Genomic DNA, 18838 nt, shown 5'->3' with positions numbered 1-18838 from the left:
GCAGGGAGCCGGCGGGCCCCGCATGGAGGCGGCGGGCGGGGCCGACCGGGGGGCGCCGGCCGAGATGACTGACAGGCGGCGCGAGGGCAGCCCGGCTGCCGTTTGGAAACAGCAGTTGGCGCCGCCAGGTTTCCCCGCCTGCCTGACGCGGCGGTCCGGGAGCGCGCGAGTCGAGCGGTCGCGGGCTCTCGCTCCGCCGCGGAGACGCTGCGGCGGCCGGGGAGCCCGAAGGGGAGCCCAGCATGTCGCTGCCTCCGGAGAAGGCGTCCGAGCTGAAGCAGCTCATCCACCAGCAGCTGAGCAAGGCGAGGCGGGGCGGGCGGCGGGGGCCGGGCTGGGGCGGGAGGCAAGCCCCGCGGAGTCGCGTCGAGCACAGCTGTGGGGCCGCAGGCCGTAGCTTCACCGGGGAGGTGGAGGCGGAGGGGCTGCCGGTGCTCTGGAGTGGAAGTGTTGCCGGTCCTTGGGGCTCAGCTGGGGCCCCGCAGCAGCCGCCTCCCGCCCGCCGCGTGCCTGTGCCGAGTGTCGGCGTCTTTCAGCCCCGCCGTGGTCTTGACACGGCATTGTGTCCCCCAGATTCATAAAGGGTCAGTCAGTTAACTCACGGTCACATCTAAAAAGTTGAAAGCTGACACTTAGTCTTTGATCGTCTCCTGCAGGTCTCTACTCTCAAAAAACTGGTTTCGGTTGAGTGTTATTTGTGGGGAAATGCTAGCAAAGGTAATAGATAACCAGTAGAGCTTATTTCTAGAATTCGTACTAAAAAATTCATCTTTAAAGGTTTTTTTCCTCTTAAAAACGTTTTCTTTATTCTCAGTGAATTTCGGTGACAATTTCACATTTATTGTTACTTCAGAGGTCTTTCTGAATTTAGTCTACACTCTCATTATGATTATTATTTTTGGGGGGGCGGGTCAGTATTTTAGAAAGAGGTTAGCTAGTTGGCAATCTTTGACTGATTTGTAACGTTGTAAGCCGTAATGCGAGTTTTCTGCATAGATGGATGTCCATGGCAGGATAAGAGAAATCCTTGCTGAGACCATACGGGAAGAACTGGCACCTGATCAACAACAGTTATCAACGGAAGATTTGATCAAAGCCCTTAGACGCCGGGGAATCATTGATGATGTGATGAAAGAACTTAATTTTGTTACTGTGAGTAATCTTTTAGAGGAAAAAATTTGAGAGTCTAAGTATGTTCTCATGCTTACTGCTGCTCGTAGGGTCCATATTTGGGGCCTCTCCTTTTAGTAAAACTACTTTTTAAATAAGACCATTTTGTCTAGTAATATCCTTGTCTCAAGTATGAGCTACTCTACTCTTGAATGGAGCAGGTAGGATTATGCCTCAGTGAAATTGTAGTTATGGACCTGATTATTCCCTTGGCAGTGAGAGTTTTCTCTTGTTATTTTCTAGGTCTGTAACTTTAAGTGTATATATTAGTCAAATTAGTTCACTCCAACCTAATTCTTTTTTACTAATATTCTATAATTTTTCTAGATTAAGCTTATTTTTAAAATAAACACATTCTTTTGGCACTATGTTTTCTAAGATGAACAAATTATCAGTTTCTTTAAGAAAATAATTGTCTGCATAAGAACCTTCAAATCTTTTCATACAAATAGGTCAGTAGTGAGGTGATAGCCTCTCAGTGCACAAATTAGTAAGTAGGTCTTCTTTTGAAACTGAGGCAATAATGAGAGACTGTGACCTCAATACCTAGGTAATATATTGTGAAAATTGGATGGACTTCATAATACACCAGGGAATAAGTGTTTTAGTACAGCATCCTTTTTTGGTTTTTGAGGTTTATAAACTCATTTGTTATAAAAATTGACCTAGTAACAGCTTCTGCTGTGTGAATGTGTCACTTCCTTATTAAAATCAGTTCTGGTCCTGGTGGAATCACAAGCCGGATGTTATATGAGGTTTGGAGAAAATGTAACCTTTTGTAAAGTGTTAAGAATTTATTTTAGCATTCTGTGGACATGGCTTGAACATTAATTCCTTCGTGTTAGACTTTAGGAGTGACCAGTTGCATTACTGTTTTGGCAGGCTTTTCATTATTTTAACTATGCTAGGAAGGTAAGGACATTTTGAGGGGGTTTTATCCTATCTACTTTTGGTTCAGTTCTTAGTCCCATTATTGGCATTTCCTTGCTTAACTATAATTTTTGTTTTCTAATTTGTTTTGATTTTTTTCTGCCGTTCTAGGATAATGTTGATCAAGAACTCCCTTCCTCTCCAAAACCTGTTGGCTTTACTGACAGACAATCAACGTTGTTAAAAAAAAGTATGTATATTTCTTTTTAACATTAATTTAGTTGTGGATAGTACTGCATATTGATGGGCTGTACTGTTTGGTATTTGATAGAAAACATTTCGATTTTTTTTTCCAGAATGAGATACTTATATTTTTGTGATTAATCATCCAAAAAACTTAGATTCTATTTTGCATGAAGTATATCAGAAGATTTAATGTATAGCTGGGTGGAAGCAAAAACAGGACCACCTGTTTCTCATATTTTATTAATATATCTTATAAATTGTACAGCCTTGCTTTTTTAATGGCAATGTAATTATCTAACAAGTATACTAGCTGAGTTGGTAATTGACTGAGTTGCTTTGTGGAGGTGAAGGAATGTTGGATAATCAACTAAAAAATAAAGGTATCCTAAACCTTGGCTCTGACTCCTTTCTAGCTGGGAGAAAGTAGCCAGAGTGTAAATTCAGAAAAAGATATCATATTGGGTATCTTTTTTTCGCGGGGTACACAGGGGCCTGGTATTTAGTAAATATGTTACTCTTTATTTAGTCTTTGGTTTTATTTCTGTCAAGTTATTATTTCCTATTGTCTTGATCACATTGCTTAAGTTAATTGGCAGTTTCCTCATATATATTGCTACACTTTACAGCTAATATTGATCCAACACGGAGGTATCTTTACCTTCAGGTTTTGGGTGGAAAAGCTTTCTTGGAACATCTGCAAGAACCTGAGCCTTTACCAGGACAAGCTTGTTCAACCTTTACTTTATGTTTACATTTTCGAAACCAACGTTTTCGTTCTAAACCTGTTCCATGTGCCTGTGAACCAGATTTTCATGATGGCTTTTTACTTGAAGTACACAGAGAAAATTTAGGTAAGGAGCAATAATAAATTGCCATTTAATTTTGTAAATCTTCGTTAGGTTTTATTGCAGTACAACTTCTGCAATAAACAATTTCTGCTTAAGGAGAGATTTATAATGGTTGAATCTCCCAGTCTTTTGTTTTATTTTTTTTCCCTCACTGCTTTTTTCTACTTAAACTACTTACACCTACCTTCTTGCTTTATTTTTTGCAAATTAGTTTTCCCTGAATATTATTATTATTATTATTTTTTTTTTTTTTAATTTTTCCGAACACGCAGGCTCAGCGGCCATGGCTCACGGGCCCAGCCGCTCTGCGGCATGTGGGATCTTCCCGGACCGGGGCACGAACCTGTGTCCCCTGCATTGGCAGGCGGACTCTCAACCACTGCGCCACCAGGGAAGCCCCCTGAATATTATTTTTTGACTGTTTTAATGGTTGGTTCTTTAGTAATAAAAATTTAAATGCTTGTTAGGTGGAGAATGAGACAGGATCCTTCTCATTTATGAAAGATGGCTAGATTTATGATGTCACATAACTTTTACAATCAAAGTTTAGATGTGAATCTATTACTCATTTTTATGACTTTAAAATTATGATGCTTGATTACTGTAATTATTTTACATTGTTTCTTTCTGTAAAGGTATCTTACATATTTTAGTTGTCAGTGTCAAAATCTTCATAACATATTTGTAAACTTAACAGTTTTATAATTATACGTTCAGAATTTTAGATTACTGAGATGGCTAATGCACTACTAAAATTTTGTTACTTTTTACCCGGTGAAAAATGTTACCTTAATAAGGCAGTTAATGGCTTAAATTGCTAGCTCCAAGGTGCTGGATATTTCAGTTTTGTGTAGGTAATACAGTGGTTGTTTCTAGAGGCTTTGGGATAAAGGTATTTTATTCCTAAAATACCTTTATTAAAGGGGAATAATGGTATAATGGTACCTTTATTAAAGGGAAATATTAAAGGGGAATGTTGACATATTTGAAGGCCTTTTATTGTGGTAGCATATATTATTTATGTACTTTTTTTTTTTTATGTACTTTTGAAGAGCAGACTTACCTCTTAGAGGTCAGAAAACACCAATATGCATTAAGTAACTAAGTAACTTGTCACAGTTCCCCCAGTCCTCTCAAAAGTTAGTGATACAAATGGGACTATACTTTTTATTCCCAGTCTGTAGCATGCTTCCTGAGGCATTGCCAACTTGCTCTGTTTGATTTTATTTGTTTATTATTAGTATCCTTTTCAATGAATGTATTCTTTTACGTTGGTCTAACTGGATATGTAATGTGGTGTAATTTTTTTGTTTATGTTGCTAGGTGATGGAACTAGAATGGCTGATTCAACAACAATGTTATCAATAAGTGACCCAGTTCATATGGTGCTAATCAAAACAGACATATTTGCCGAGACCACTTTAGTAGCATCCTATTTTCTTGAATGGCGATCGGTTTTGGGCTCAGAAAATGGAGTGACCAATCTTACTGTGGAACTTATGGGTGTAGGTATGATGATTAATATCACTGTTACCTTTTTATAGCCACAGTTGGTTTGTAAATACATTTTACATTTTAAAAATGCCTTTGTAAGCCAAGGGGGAAACGTGTAAAAAGAGTTTCATTGGAATTACAGTGGTTCTGTAATTACAGTTCTATAATTACAGTTATAGAACTTCACAGTCACTCTGGCCTTGTCTAAAGGAAAAAAATTTTTTTTCTGTGAGATGCATAAAGAAATCTTGACGGCTTTTTTCCTCCAAATTTATTTGCTATAAAGAAAGTTAAGATTCTTCACACACACACGAATGCACTCACCCATACGTGACAACCTCCATCCTAGCACAGCCCAGAATACTGCGCATCCCATCAGTGCCAGGGCCTTCCTGTACCAGCGGTTCTTGCAGAACATGGAGTAGGTATTCTTCTAACCTTTTACAGGTGGGAAAGGGGCTCAAAGAAGGGCTAATTTGCTCAATGTCAGTATCAATGGTAGTATTGTTTGAGAACGGAGATGGTACCTGTCTTGTCACCATTGTTTTCCTGGACTCTTGCATGCTACCTGATACGTAATACATATTTGCTAGTGGAATGAAAAACAAAATAAAACCTGCACTGTTTTAAACACTACATATTATGCAATTACTGGGTTGATCAAAAAGATCTTATGGAAAAACCTGGACGAACCTTTTGGCCGACCCAATACTTGTGGTATTGAAATTTGGTTACAGAGTTAAACTTGGCCAGTGGACAATAGAGCTTTAGTAATTTAGATAAGTTAGAACCCAGAATACGTTTTTCCATAAGTAAATAGTAGGGAGAAAGCTCTATGTAGGAGATTTTTAAAAATATATATTTATTTATTTATTTGGCTGCGCTGGGTCTTAGTTGCGGCGTGCGGGATCTAGTTCCCTGAGCAGGGATTGAAGCCGGGGCCCTTGCATTAGGAGTGCAGAGTCTTACCACTGGACCACCAGGGAAGTCCCAGGATATTTATTCTCAAAAGAGATACCTATTATTTGTTTTCAAATGTAGACCTAACACAATAGTCATAGAATGACCTGGAAATTTCTGATTCATCAAAGAAATATTAAATAGTTCTGGTATGAAGTATATTTGTTTTCTAATTCTTTAGATCCAGGCATGGATTAAAAATTTGTATTCACATGTAATGTGAAAAATGGGAAGGGATAAATGGAAATTACTGTATGTGACAAAATGTATAAATATTTTCTGAGAATGAGGTGTTAACAATTGCTTTGTACTCAGCCATAAAAAGGAATGAAATTGGGTCATTTGTAGAGACGTGGATGGACCTAAGGAGTGTCATACAGAGTGAAGTAAGCCAGAAAGAGGAAAACAAATATCGTGTAATAATGCATATATGCAGAATCTAGAAAAATGGTACAGATGATCCTATTTGCAAAGCAGAAATAGAGACACAGACGTTGAGAACAAATGTATGGATACCAAGGGGGGGGTGGGAAGAATTGGGAGACTGGGATTGACACATATACATTATTGATACTAAAAAAAAGAAGAAAAATAAAACCAGTTGCTTTGACTTTGTTTTTAATGAAGATAATCAAGAATCATAAATTCTTTAGGTCTGGAAAGTCCTTTAAAATGTGATTTGGAAGCTAAGAAAATAGGTAATCTCCTTATAACTAGATAAAGGCCTTTGAACAAAATAAAAACTAATTTGATTTGGTTCATTTTTAATATGAATATTAAAGATGACATTAAGTATTATCTTTATTTCATGTAAGTGGTAAAGTACAAAAATTCTTAAATTATTTTGGTTGAACTTTGATTGACTAAATATATATAGTATTAAAACGTCTGAAGTTACATTTATTTACATTTACAGGCACAGAATCAAAAGTTTCTGTGGGAATTTTAAATATAAAACTTGAGATGTACCCACCACTCAATCAAACATTATCTCAGGAAGTAGTGAACACACAGGTAAATAATCCTGAATTTCTCTTCTTTGTGTGTGTGTTTTCATAGTAGTATATTTACCTGTTAATTGTAGAAAGTGTTCTCTTTTTAGAAAATTATCATTTGTTAGTTTTAAGCAAGAGAAGGACAATATGAATCATCATTTAAAAATTTTTGTCTGGGGTCAAAAATGGTGGCTCTGGGGCTTCCCTCGTGGCGCAGTGGTTGGGAGTCCGCCTGCCGATGCAGGGGACACGGGTTCGTGCCCCGGTCGGGGAGGATCCCACATGCCGTGGAGAAGCTGGGCCTGTGAGCCATGGCCGCTGAGCCTGCACGTCCGGAGCCTGTGCTCCGCAGCGGGAGAGGCCACAACAGTGAGAGGCCCGCATACCTCAAAAAAAAAAAAAAAAAATGGTGGCTCTGACTACTGTATGGAGACTGGATTGTCCTGGGAAGTGTGAGAACAGGGAGACACCAGTTAGGAGGCCCTTACAGACAAGCGATGGTGGTGTCTTCGATTAGGGTACTGGTAACGATGGAGGAAATGCAGAGATTTGTTACATATTTGAAGTAATTAATTAAGCAGAATGAATATAAATTGATATATATCTTTTAAATTTCAAGCTTGCTTTGGAACGTCAGAAAACTGCAGAGAAAGAGCGGTTATTTCTTGTGTATGCTAAGCAGTGGTGGAGAGAATATTTGCAAATTCGACCCTCACACAATTCACGGCTGGTTAAGATTTTTGCACAGGTTTGTAAATTGTATGAGAAAAGCTTCACACCTGTATTTGAGATTTACTGTTGTAAATGTAAATTTCATTTAACTTGAATTTGTAAAATGTATTTATTCCAGACAAATGAAAGTTTATTTATAAAATAGAATGCTGATTTTGTAGTGCTCTCTTACAGTAGTAAGTAGGTGAGTGACATAACACAATCTTTGTTTTATTTTGGTTTTCTTTTTCAATTGTTTTTCTAAACCTTTTTTGAATATATTTGATTTAAATTAGATGAAAATTCATTTTGTTTAACTTGGAGTGTGTCCTTGATAGATACTTTGTACTAAATAATTAAGTACTGGGACACTTTGCAATTTATATATAAATTCAACTTTCATGTGCAGAATTGGGAGTGTAGGCATGTATTTTTTTGTTAGGGTACTTTTTTAAGGCAAACAATATTGCATGTAATAATTTTATTTAACCCAGATCTCTAAGCTGGTGATCAGCAATATTTTACAGCAAAAATTTAGTTATGTATCTCTGCCTCTGTTGTTTATTTGTATTATAATTTTAAAATATTTATTTATTTTTATTGGGCTGTGCCAGGTCTTAGCTGGGCACCCGGGATCTTTAGTTGCAGCGTGTGGGATCTAGTTCCCTAACCAGGGATTGAACCTGGGCCCTCTGCATTGGGAGCGCAGAGTCTTAAATGCTGGACAGCCAGGGAAGTCCCTCTGCCGCTACTTTTTCTGTATCCTAAGCCCATTTTCTCTTATTAATGAACCAACATAAGATAAATGGTCAGATCCTTTTTTTTTTTTTTTACAACTTCTGAGGAACCATTCAAATATTTTATATATATTGAGCCTCGAGTAGGTGCTTTTATATGAGTATAGTGTATTTTGGGTAGTATTTCTCAGATCCTATACATTTGTCTAGCTTTAACTTACATTCCCTAGATTTTAGAACAGGCTAAAAATGGTTCAGTTTCTAGGTGAGGAGCTTGAGAATGGGAAACCTAGTTGACTGGTGGTGGAAATGCGGGAAGTGGCTTCTGACTTTCCAATAACGTTGTCTATACGTTGAATGACTGGGCAGGTGACGTCAGGACAAGGGTGAAGAGAAACCAGTTGAGGTATAACTGGCTCCCTGCTGTCTATATAGTCTAGGGTGCGGTTATTCACTGCCCTGTGGAATCCCGGACCAGAGGGGGGACCTGCACAGGGAGGGAGGGAGGAAGTGGATCAGAGAAATGGCACATGGAAGAGCTGAATAATGTCCTGTTGTGTATACATACACACCACACCTTCTTTATCCATTCACCCCTTGATGGACACTTAGGTGTTTCCGTAACTTGGCCGTTGTGAATAATGCTGCAGTGACCTGGGATGGGTGTGCAGGTATCTCTTTGAGATGCTGATTTCAGTTGCTTTGGATGTACATCCAGGAGTGGGATTGCTGGGTCGTACGATGGTTTAAGTTCTTACTGTCACATACTTTGGAGTCACATGGCTCAGTGTTTGAATCCTGGCTCTGTTGTGTAATAGCTGTAGCTTCAGTTTCTTTAACTTTATTTATTTATTATTGTATTTATTTATTTTTGGCTGCGTCGGGTCTTCGTTGCTGTGCGCCGGCTTTCTCTAGTTGTAGCGAGCAGGGGCTATTCTTCGTTGCAGTGTGTGGGCTTCTCATTGTGGTGGCTTCCCTAGTTGCAGAGCATGGGCTCTAGGTGTGCGGGCTTAAGTAGTTGTAGCATGAGGGCTCAGTAGTTGTGGCATGAGGGCTCAGTAGTTGTGGCACACGGGCTTAGTTGCTCTGCGTGTAGCTTCAGTTTCTTTATCGATGAAATGAAAATAATAAGAGATGTTATGAGGATTAAAAGAAAAATTGCATGCACAACACTTAGTAGCCTAGTGCTGCATGTCCCGTGAGCACTCAGGAAGTGGTGTCCAGAATTACTTCCTCTTATTAATGTATTCTAAGAAAAAGTGTTAAAATTGGGAATGATTAACCTGTCATTACAGATAATGTTTTCCCCTTCTCCTCCAGGATGAAAATGGGATAAATAGACCAGTCTGTTCTTATGTTAAACCACTTCGAGCTGGGAGGCTTCTGGATACTCCAAGGCAAGCAGCAAGATTTGTTAATGTCCTTGGTTATGAAAGAGCCCCTGTTATCGGAGGAGGAGGTAAACAGGAACAGTGGTGCACTCTGCTGGCCTTTCTCTGTAGAAACAAGGTATCCTACACACATAATAGAACTAAAAACCAGTACATCATAGTTATTGTGAGTTTATGGTATATTTGTAAAAGAATTAACTTCGGAAAAAAGTACGTATTGTCAATTTGAACAAGTCAGGATCTTGTTTTCATCATTTTCCTTAACATTTAAATGTCAGTACATTAAAAAAAAACTTCACATCTTTATTTTCTCATGTAATTTCTTATTTAACATAATGTGATTTTTGTGAGGTGTAGGGACCTACAAGCACTATAGTGTCAGAAACCAAGGTGGAGAGGTAAACAGTGAATTAGATATAGCACCAAGACCAGAACCATGGCCTTTTAGTTTATGGGTTAGTTCATGGGTTTAGTTCATGGGTTAAAATTTGCTTAGATGGTACTTTTTTTTTTAAAGAGAAAATGGCAGTTACAAAATGAATATGGAAAAAAATGTTGGATTGCACGGTATTTAGTTCCAAATATAAGCATATATTTAAGAATTTGTGTATATATATTGATGTTGAACGTAAATGATTTCAGTAAACTAATTTTATATATTATGGTATATTTTCTAATTTTCTGTGTTCTAAAATTTTGATGATATTATGAAAACAAGACTATCTTTAGCATTCCAACTCTGTTGAAACACAACAGAAAAAATAAATTTCTTTAATGTATTATTGTTTTGAAATAATTTTTAGTCTGAAGTTGTGTAAATAGTACATATGGGTATTCACAAGGCAAAGCTTATACATTGGAAGAAACCATTTAGATTAGAGATTGATTTGTCAATTGGAAAGATTTTTAAAGACAATTGAAAACAGTTAAACATTACTTATCAAAAAAATTATTTTGATTTATTCCCAAGTTGTAGTTCCCAGAAGTTGTATATATGGATTTAAACTTAAAATAAAAATTTCAAATATAGTAGGAATGGTACACATTTTAAATTATTATCTAAATAATTCTTTTGTAAAACAAATAATCACCCCCTTTGATTCTCTGTTTTATTTTCTTTACCTGAGTGTATTTGAAGAGATAGCACAGCTTGACTTAGAAGTTTGAAAATTATTTAAAATATTTTTCTTGCACAAACAATAGCTTTACAACAGTAAAGGTGAAATTTCACCCATAATTCTATTTTTCATCTATTTTTATATTTTTATGTTTCTCTCCTGTGTATATACGATTTTTCCATAATTATAATTGATATAAATAAAATTTTGTGCCCTGCTTTTATAAATTAGCATTATGTTTTGAACATTTTCCTATGTGTCGCTACAGTCATTATGATCTCCGTCTTTTAATGGCTGAATAAAGTTTTCATGAGTTGATATACAAAATCTGCTTAACTGTTTTGTTGTCATAGGATCTGTTTTGCCATCATAGGAACTGTTTCTTTTGGCTAAGTTAGGCTTGCTTCCAAGTTTTTTGATATCACTGTGAATGAATTTTTGCATTGAATGTCTTTGGTTATATTGTTATTTTTCTTTTGAAATTTTTTTCTAATACAAAATCTCATGTATAGAAATAACTGGGTCTAAAAGGTTGGATATTATATTTTTCAAAAGTCAATTTAACAATTATAAGGTGCTATTTGTTTTATTATTGTTAATTAAAAGACAGCAGTGTAGAGCCACTAATGCAAAATTTGGGGGGAAAGAAATCATCCCTCATTCTAACACTGACCTCAATAGTTATTTTTGCTTTTGTATATTACCTGTAGTCCTACACTTAAATATCTTCATATAATTATAGCCTTACTGTTTAATTAATTTTAATACTTTTTTCCCAGAAAATGTCAGATATTTTCTATTATTTTTGTTGTTTCATAATTTTTTAAAATTGTGAAAGTAATATAACATTATCAAAGAGAGTTTAGACAAGAGAAGGGGAAACTATATATATATAATCTACGCTAATTGTAGCTATTGTTGGTGTTCTGTTGTTCTTTTATCCAATCATTTTTTTCTATGTATGTATTTCCTTAAAACGATCATGTATAGATACTTTAATTCATTGTTTTAATTTAAGTTTGAGTATTTTCCTGTTTATTTTCATTTCCTACTATATGATTTGTCAGGTTGTGTGTTCATGCCCTTTAGCTATTTATCTTTAAATTCTTACTGCTTTCCTTCTATGTTGTATGAGTTCTTTATAAACTTTGGAATCTTAGAGTGTACATATTATGACCATCAGATTTGTAGGCACTGACTTTGTAAAATAGGTGCTTTTAAAATTTGTATGTTCTTTTTGTCCCCTCATTGTTTTAGCTTAACACTGGACTAATGATTAAAAGTGAAAATTTAATAATACTTTTTAATTGCAATTTTGTATTTAAATATTTAAAGAGGAAACAATATGAAGCAGTAAATAGTTAATTTTACTTCCTTTCATTTCCAGGGAGACTGTGAAGACCATGCCAACCTCCTGTGCAGCCTCCTTCTCGGATATGGGCTGGAAGCCTTTGTCTGTGTTGGGACAAAGGCCAAGGGAGTGCCCCACGCATGGGTTATGACGTGTGGGACTGATGGAACCATCACTTTTTGGGAGAGTTTAACAGGACACAGGTTTGTCAACTAAGTTTATAAGGATATTAACATGAGGGTGTAAATGTTGTAAACTATAGGTTCTTTGTTTGTATTGATGATACTCAAAGACATGTATTGATAATTTTGGTTATGTAAAAAATTGCTTCAAGTAAGATAGCTAGGAACTAAACTCTAAGAAAATTTGTACACCTAAAATGTTCTTTACCAACATGGTATTAATAAAAAATGAATTATGTTTATTTTTAATTTTGTGTAATTGGCTTATGTTTCTTCTTTTCTTTTCTTTTTTTTTTTGGCCGTGCGTGCCACGTGGCATGCGGGATCTTAGTTCCCCGAGAAGGGATTAAACCCGCGCCCCCTGCAGTGGAAGTGTGGAGTCTTAACCACTGGACCACCAGGGATGTCCCGGCATATGTTTTTCCTGATGATCATCCCTAGGCCTAAAAATAAATACAAGTTGTAAATCATTTCTTTTGAAAATTTGATGTGGTTACTAACTCTGTGTTGGTAAATCCACTGTACTTTTTTTCAGTGTCATCAGATTTTGAAAGAGTGAAATGTTTCCTCCTTCCTGGAACATTCTCTTCGTTAGCTTCTCTCGTAGCACTGTGTTTCAGTTTTCATTATTCCTCTTTGGCTGTTCTCTGTTTTCCTTCATTTTATCTTCAAATGTGGGAGTTCCTGAAGGCACAGCCCTGGGCCCTCTTCTCATTTTCCTGGGTTTTCTTTTTCCTTGGTTGATAGTCATTTTAATTAGTTGTACCTAAAAATGTGTAACTAAATTATTTTGTTATCTGATAAATGTTTTTGATCTTAATGCTATACACAGAATATGTTCTTGTGTTAAAGGAATAAAATCGGTTCTATATCGTAAGATGTGCCATACAGTTAACATAGAGTAATCAAATTTTGGAAATAGAAGAAGGAAAAACAAGTATTAAACTGTACTCTTGGGAAATAGTTATGACCTTAAGTGTTAGAATAATTTTTTTCCTCAATAAGCTGCTGTTGTCTTATTTTTTAAGTTCTTATTATATAAAATTATGATTAACCTTTTTTAGGTACCTCCACAAACCTACGAGTCCTGATGAGCCTTCAGCTGCTGAACAGCCCAAACCGTTGTACCCGTATCGAACAATCGGTTGTGTTTTCAATCATCAGATGTTCCTGGGAAACTGTCAGCCCTCTGACTCAGTAGAAAGCTGTGTGTTTGATTTGAATGATGAGTCCAAATGGAAACCCATGAGTGAGGAAGCAATTAAATCCGTGTGTGCTCCAGGGGCCACCACGTCCCTCCCTCCCTTCCCTCCGCTGTGTGCATCCACGATTGATGCTTCGGTAACAAGCAATGAAATTGAAATGCAGCTCAGGCTACTCGTGTCGGAACACAGGAAGGTAATTAACACTGACGTTTGTGCTTTCCTGCATTTTCATTTGTTTATGTATTTAATAATTTGGGAGGCATGTAAAATAGTGCCAATCAATATTCTAGCCCTAAACAAAGTAAATTCAATCCCTTCCTTTATGAAGCTTGTAGTTTTGAAAATCATGAGAATAAAGTTCTGAGATTCAAAAATTTCTAAACTCACCAATACTTCGAGAATTTATTGCTTCCTTCTAGAAATGAAGAACGGTGGACTTGTTCAGACTTTTGTGAATTTGGATTTCCTCTTTTTAAAGTACTTATTCACATCATTCCCCATTGAAAATATTGGGTTAATTTTTTTCATATTCATTTTTTTCCAGGTTTGTTTTGTTTTTCTATTACATTAAAGTAGGTAGATGTAAGATGGTATCCTCATTTTGTCTTTAATTTGCATTTCCCTGATTGCTGATGAGATCAAGCTTCTTATTAGTCATTTAGATTTCTTTTGTAAAGGGCCTTAAAGGAAACATAAAAAGAACTAATCATAAAGGAAAAGATTAGTATATTTTAAGAACTTATTTTAAGAACTTATGTTCATCAAAAGAAATTATTAAGAGTGAAAAAGCAGCCTTGGAGTGGGAAAAGTTATTTGCCACACATATAACCAACAAAAGACTAGAGTCCAAAACTTCTACAGAAGATTGATTTCTAATTTACTTTTTGGGATTCCCTAGTAGACTCCCCACCTTGGGTGAGCCCTGATACTCATGTTCCTTGAGACCATCAAAGGCAAGCTGATTATCAAGTATGTTCTCTGGGCTCCCAATTACTCTTAGCTTTGGCCTCTAAAATCTTACCTACTTGCCAACTCCTCAGAGCATTTAGGAATATGTTTTGGGAAGTATTTAATGTGGCATCTGTAGTGTGTTTGCAGCAATAGGTGGGTCAGGGCCCCAGCTCACTGCACCGCTGGAAGCCAAAGCCCCTGACTTGTGCCCTCCATTGCTTGTATTGCCTTTTAGTTTTCTTAGCTCCTGTTCACAAATGAAACTGATATTTTATTACATTATAAGAGTTACTTTGTATAGAAAAAGAAAACAAAACTGAGCTGGATGCCATTGATGATCACTAGCTAAGTTAATGGTGTCTGTAAACCAGCAAGTGGGGTTCGGAGGAAAAGTATAGGTGATCATAGACCTTGGAATCACTTGAAACCAGTTGTAACTGAATGTGAAATTAGATCTGTTATGATAATCAAAGTATTTAGAGTTTTGAGTTTGTTTGTAACATTAAAAAAATATCACGTGTCTAGATAGCAATAGTTCATTTGATATTATAAATGACATTAGAATTGCCTTCAACATGTTTTAAGTTCCCTGAGAGCCTAAAGCCTGTGCTCTTCGGTACCTTTTACAGAATAAATGCTTGGTAAATATTTGAGTTTAATTATATATGCAATTTGTTTGTTGACTTTTCTCCCATACTACAGTTGAATTTATGGTGGGAGCAATCAAATTAAGCAGATTCAACCTTGCTAAACTCTTTAAAGTTAAATAAAATGTGACCTCAGGGGGCTTCCCTGGTGGCGCAGTGGTTGAGAGTCCGCCTGCCAATGCAGGGGACATGGGTTCGTGCCCCGGTCCGGGAAGATCCCACATGCCGCGAAGCGGCTGGGCCGGTGAGCCATGGCCACTGAGCCTGCGTGTCTGGAGCCTGTGCTCCGCAAGGGGAGAGGCCACAACAGTGAGAGGCCCACGTACCGCAAAAAAAAAAAAAAAAAAATGTGACCTCAGAATTCAGTGACACTCTGTCTTCCGCAATAGGATGATTCCTTATGGTCTTGTGGATATTAAGGAAGTACAGGATTTGGAGCCTTCACTAACATCATTGCATTGGCCGATTTTTGTTGTTTCTCTAAGAAGTAAAACCTGATACCTGTGGTTCTTTTTATAATTTTTACTTCTGTGTATCCTTATAATAATAGGAAGCTAAGAAAATTATGACAGGTTTTAAAAATCTTTTGGCATACATTAAAATAATTATTAAAATCAATAAAATAATCAATTTCCCTTTCGATTGCTGTAGGATCTTGGCCTCACTACTGTTTGGGAAGACCAGCTTTCCTATCTCTTATCACCTGCTCTGGCATCTTATGAATTTGAGCGTACAACCAGTATATCTGCGGGCAATGAAGAATTTCAGGACGCCATCAGGAGGGCTGTACCTGATGGTCACACATTTAAAGGGTTCCCAATACACTTTGTGTATAGAAATGCGCGGCGCGCCTTTGCCACATGTCTTCGGTAGGTGGATTGTGACATCATAGATATTTCTGACTTAATCTCAGCCATCAGTATGGTTCTCATTTAGGAATGAGTTCAGAGTCACACAGGCAGCTCTTATGATACATCCTTCTGCCACAGGTTGTGATTCATTAGGACCGGAATGTAGCTCTAGCGAGTTCGGGATAATTTTCCCAATGGTTTTGGTACAATCTAGTTGAGGATCACTGATCTTATATAGTGTCACTTTAAAAATTTATAGACTATGAGGAAATAGTTTATAATTTGAATAGTTTTACCAAAATTATAGAGCCATTGGTAGCAGAGACAGGATTTTTTTTTTTTTTTTTTTTTTTTTTCAGTACATGGGCCTCTCACTGTTGTGGCCTCTCCCATTGCGGAGCACAGGCTCTGGACACGCAGGCTCAGCAGCCATGGCTCACGGGCCCACCCGCTCCACGGCATTTGGGATCTTCCCGGACCGGGGCACGAACCCGCGTCCCCTGCATCAGCAGGCGGACTCTCAGCCACTGCGCCACCAGGGAAGACCCAGAGACAGGATTTTTAAAAATCATTTTTTTTTAACATCTTTATTGGAGTATAATTGCTTTACAATGGTGTGTTAGTTTCTGCTGTATAACAGAGTGAATCAGCTATACGTATACATATATCCCCGTATCTCCTCCCTCTTGCGTCTCCCTCCCACCCTCCCTATCCCTAAAAATCATTTTAAATACTGACTTTCTTGGGAATAAGAAAGTAAAACCTAAATTCGTTTCTTAATTGAATACATTTTCTTTCTTCTGTAGGTCTCCTTTCTGTGAAGAAATAATCTGTTGCCGTGGAGACCAGGTGCGACTGGCAGTTCGTGTCCGAGTGTTTACTTACCCTGAATCTGCATGTGCTGTTTGGATCATGTTTGCTTGTAAATATCGCTCAGTACTATAGGACTAACTAACATTTCTATAAGAATATACCTGTATTTTATTGGAATTTTACACATTGTATTGATACATTACTAGCTGTTTAGAAGTTCATTATTTTAAAAATCACAGTCTGGCTTGGATGTCATATTTCACTTTTGTATATACCTGACTAATAATGTTTGAAAAAAATCATGATGTGTGTATTTAAAAATTAAGGATGAAAAACTTATATAAATCTGAGTGGAAGTTAGTATAAATTAAGTGTGTATCCTATTTTAATAAATGCTACTTTGTTTATAGGTAGTCAGTAGTTTAAATATGAATATAAAATTTACTCAGTTTTCTTTACATTAGCAGGTAATCAGAACATTATTTGTCTAAGGGTTTGAGCCATAGTAAAATTAATATGATTATTATTTTTCATAGATTAATGGGATTATTTTATATAAGTTAGGAGACTTTAACTTCACAACAGATTTATTTATTACATAGATGAAAATACATTTTGATGAGTTTACCACTTTTGTGGTTTACCCATAACCATAGGGATATTTGTGACTTTCCAGAGAGTATGGGAAGATATGGATGCAGGAGCAGGGAAAAAACTAGTACCAGAAAAGCATAAATATTAGTAACAAAACGAACTGCACTTGAAAGTACACAAATAATTTATAAATATTTGTTAGTTTGATTCATTATAAAAGTGAATTGGGTATTTTAGAAAAAATTTATCATACCCTTTTGTTACGATGTTGAGAAATAGTTTTCTGTAATTAATATTGGCAGTCTGTTGCTGGCTGATTTTCTGTGGTCAGAGGATTCATTACTAGCCTCTCATGGAGTCCATCTTCTGAAACCACAGTTTTTCTTTCTTTCTTTTTCCCTTTGTGGTAAAAACATCGATGTATATGTGATAAATCTAAATCAGAATTATGTGTGAAGCCACTGAAAAATAAGCCTCTGTGAGCGCCTCCATGCCGATGTTTGATTTTAAATTGAGCACAGTGAGCGTTGAAGAAAGAGGCTGTAGCAGTTTGACTGTAAGAAGCTGCCTGACGGATTACTTCGCAGGTCCGTCAGCCTCTCTGCACAGCTCTCGGTTCAGTTCCTTCTCCCGCTGGGCTTCTTAGGAAAGTGACTGTGTACTGTTGGCTGTGCAAGTTATTCTTTTCATCACTTTAATTCACCATCACAAATAAGATGATTTAATGTTTTAAAAATTAAAGATATCCTAAAATTTACTTTTTGTTTTATTTTTACATATGATAAATATTTATGATTTCACTTGTTTAAAAAATCTGAAAATATCTCTCCTGTATCAATTTTTATTGAAAACAATGAGGAGTTTCTTGAGAGACTGACATGACTTTAGAGGATTAGCGAGATATGAGTTAGACTTTTACTCTGTTGCTGGAATTACTCACAAAGCTATTGACAGAGAAATTGGCTTGTAGTTTTCAACTTCTGGAGCAAACTCTTTATGAGGCACGTACTAAGAGGCAGACTGTATAATATATGAGATCAAGGCTGTATTATCTTTGAGGCTGGGCTTTCTACCTTATTGTGCCAGAGTAACACAGGTACTTATAATGCGCCTTTGGTGTAAATTCTAAAATAAATTTCCTTTTTCTGCACTTTAATAGAGTCTGGCATGAATTAATATTTTCCTTTAAAGATGGTTTATTTCCAAATATTATTTCAGTCCTTTTATCACTAGAATTCTGCTATTCTTCTTACTAATAATTTTTCTTTTTAAAAATTAAATTTACCTTGTATATTTAGCTCTGTCATAAAAATTGTTTTTCTATTAAAATTGTAAACTTTTTAAAATATAATGCTTATATTGTGTTCTTTTTAAAAAATATATATATTTATTTGGTTGTGCTGGGTTGTTTTTTTTTTAACATCTTTATTGGAGTATAATTGCTTTACAGTGGTGTGTTAGTTTCTGCTTTATAACAAAGTGAATCAGCTATACATATATCCCCATATCTCCTCCCTCTTGTGTCTTCCTCCCACCCTCCCTATCCCACCCCTCTAGTTGGTCACAAAGCACCGAGCTGATCTCCCTGTGCTATGTGGCTGCTTCCCACTAGCTATCTATTTTATATTTGGTAGTATATATAAGTCCATGCCACTCTCTCACTTTGTCCTGTGCTGGGTCTTAAGTTGCAGGAGGTGGGCTCCT

At 36.7% G+C, this 18838-nt stretch overlaps 1 protein-coding gene across 3 annotated transcripts; it reads left to right on the top strand.

Moving 5' to 3' along the window:
* The first annotated feature begins 52 nt into the window (after positions 1-52).
* CEP76 (centrosomal protein 76) lies at positions 53-18533 on the top strand. 3 transcript variants are annotated; one of them, XM_032602816.1, is made up of 12 exons: positions 53-305; positions 997-1152; positions 2212-2290; positions 2913-3137; positions 4458-4643; positions 6505-6602; positions 7203-7331; positions 9352-9540; positions 11928-12094; positions 13138-13471; positions 15528-15745; positions 16534-18533. In XM_032602816.1, exons 1-12 carry the CDS (start codon positions 243-245, stop codon positions 16670-16672), a joined length of 1983 nt encoding a protein of 660 aa, XP_032458707.1. In that variant the 5' UTR covers positions 53-242; the 3' UTR covers positions 16673-18533. The 3 variants fall into 3 exon arrangements, with proteins under 3 accessions (XP_032458707.1, XP_032458708.1, XP_032458709.1); XM_032602817.1 differs by lacking the exon at positions 2913-3137 and having other exon boundaries at positions 125-305; positions 16534-18476; XM_032602818.1 differs by lacking the exon at positions 15528-15745 and having other exon boundaries at positions 125-305; positions 16534-16677.
* Positions 18534-18838: the final 305 nt, after the last annotated feature.

Source organism: Phocoena sinus, chromosome 14, assembly GCF_008692025.1.
Source record: "Phocoena sinus isolate mPhoSin1 chromosome 14, mPhoSin1.pri, whole genome shotgun sequence".
Classification (NCBI taxonomy): Eukaryota; Metazoa; Chordata; class Mammalia; order Artiodactyla; family Phocoenidae; genus Phocoena; species Phocoena sinus.
Note: the sequence above shows the minus strand (reverse complement) of the source record. Positions and strands in the feature narration are given on the sequence as shown.

What these genes read in the sequence shown, in the direction of transcription:
- CEP76 (XM_032602816.1), top strand. Translation starts at nt 243, where the DNA reads ATGTCGCTGCCTCCGGAGAAGGCGTCCGAGCTGAAGCAGCTCATCCAC. An exon ending in ATCAACGTTGTTAAAAAAAA is followed by an intron (nt 2,291 to 2,912) that starts GTATGTATATTT and finishes TACACTTTACAG; the next exon opens with CTAATATTGATCCAACACGG. An exon ending in TGGTTAAGATTTTTGCACAG is followed by an intron (nt 7,332 to 9,351) that starts GTTTGTAAATTG and finishes CTTCTCCTCCAG; the next exon opens with GATGAAAATGGGATAAATAG.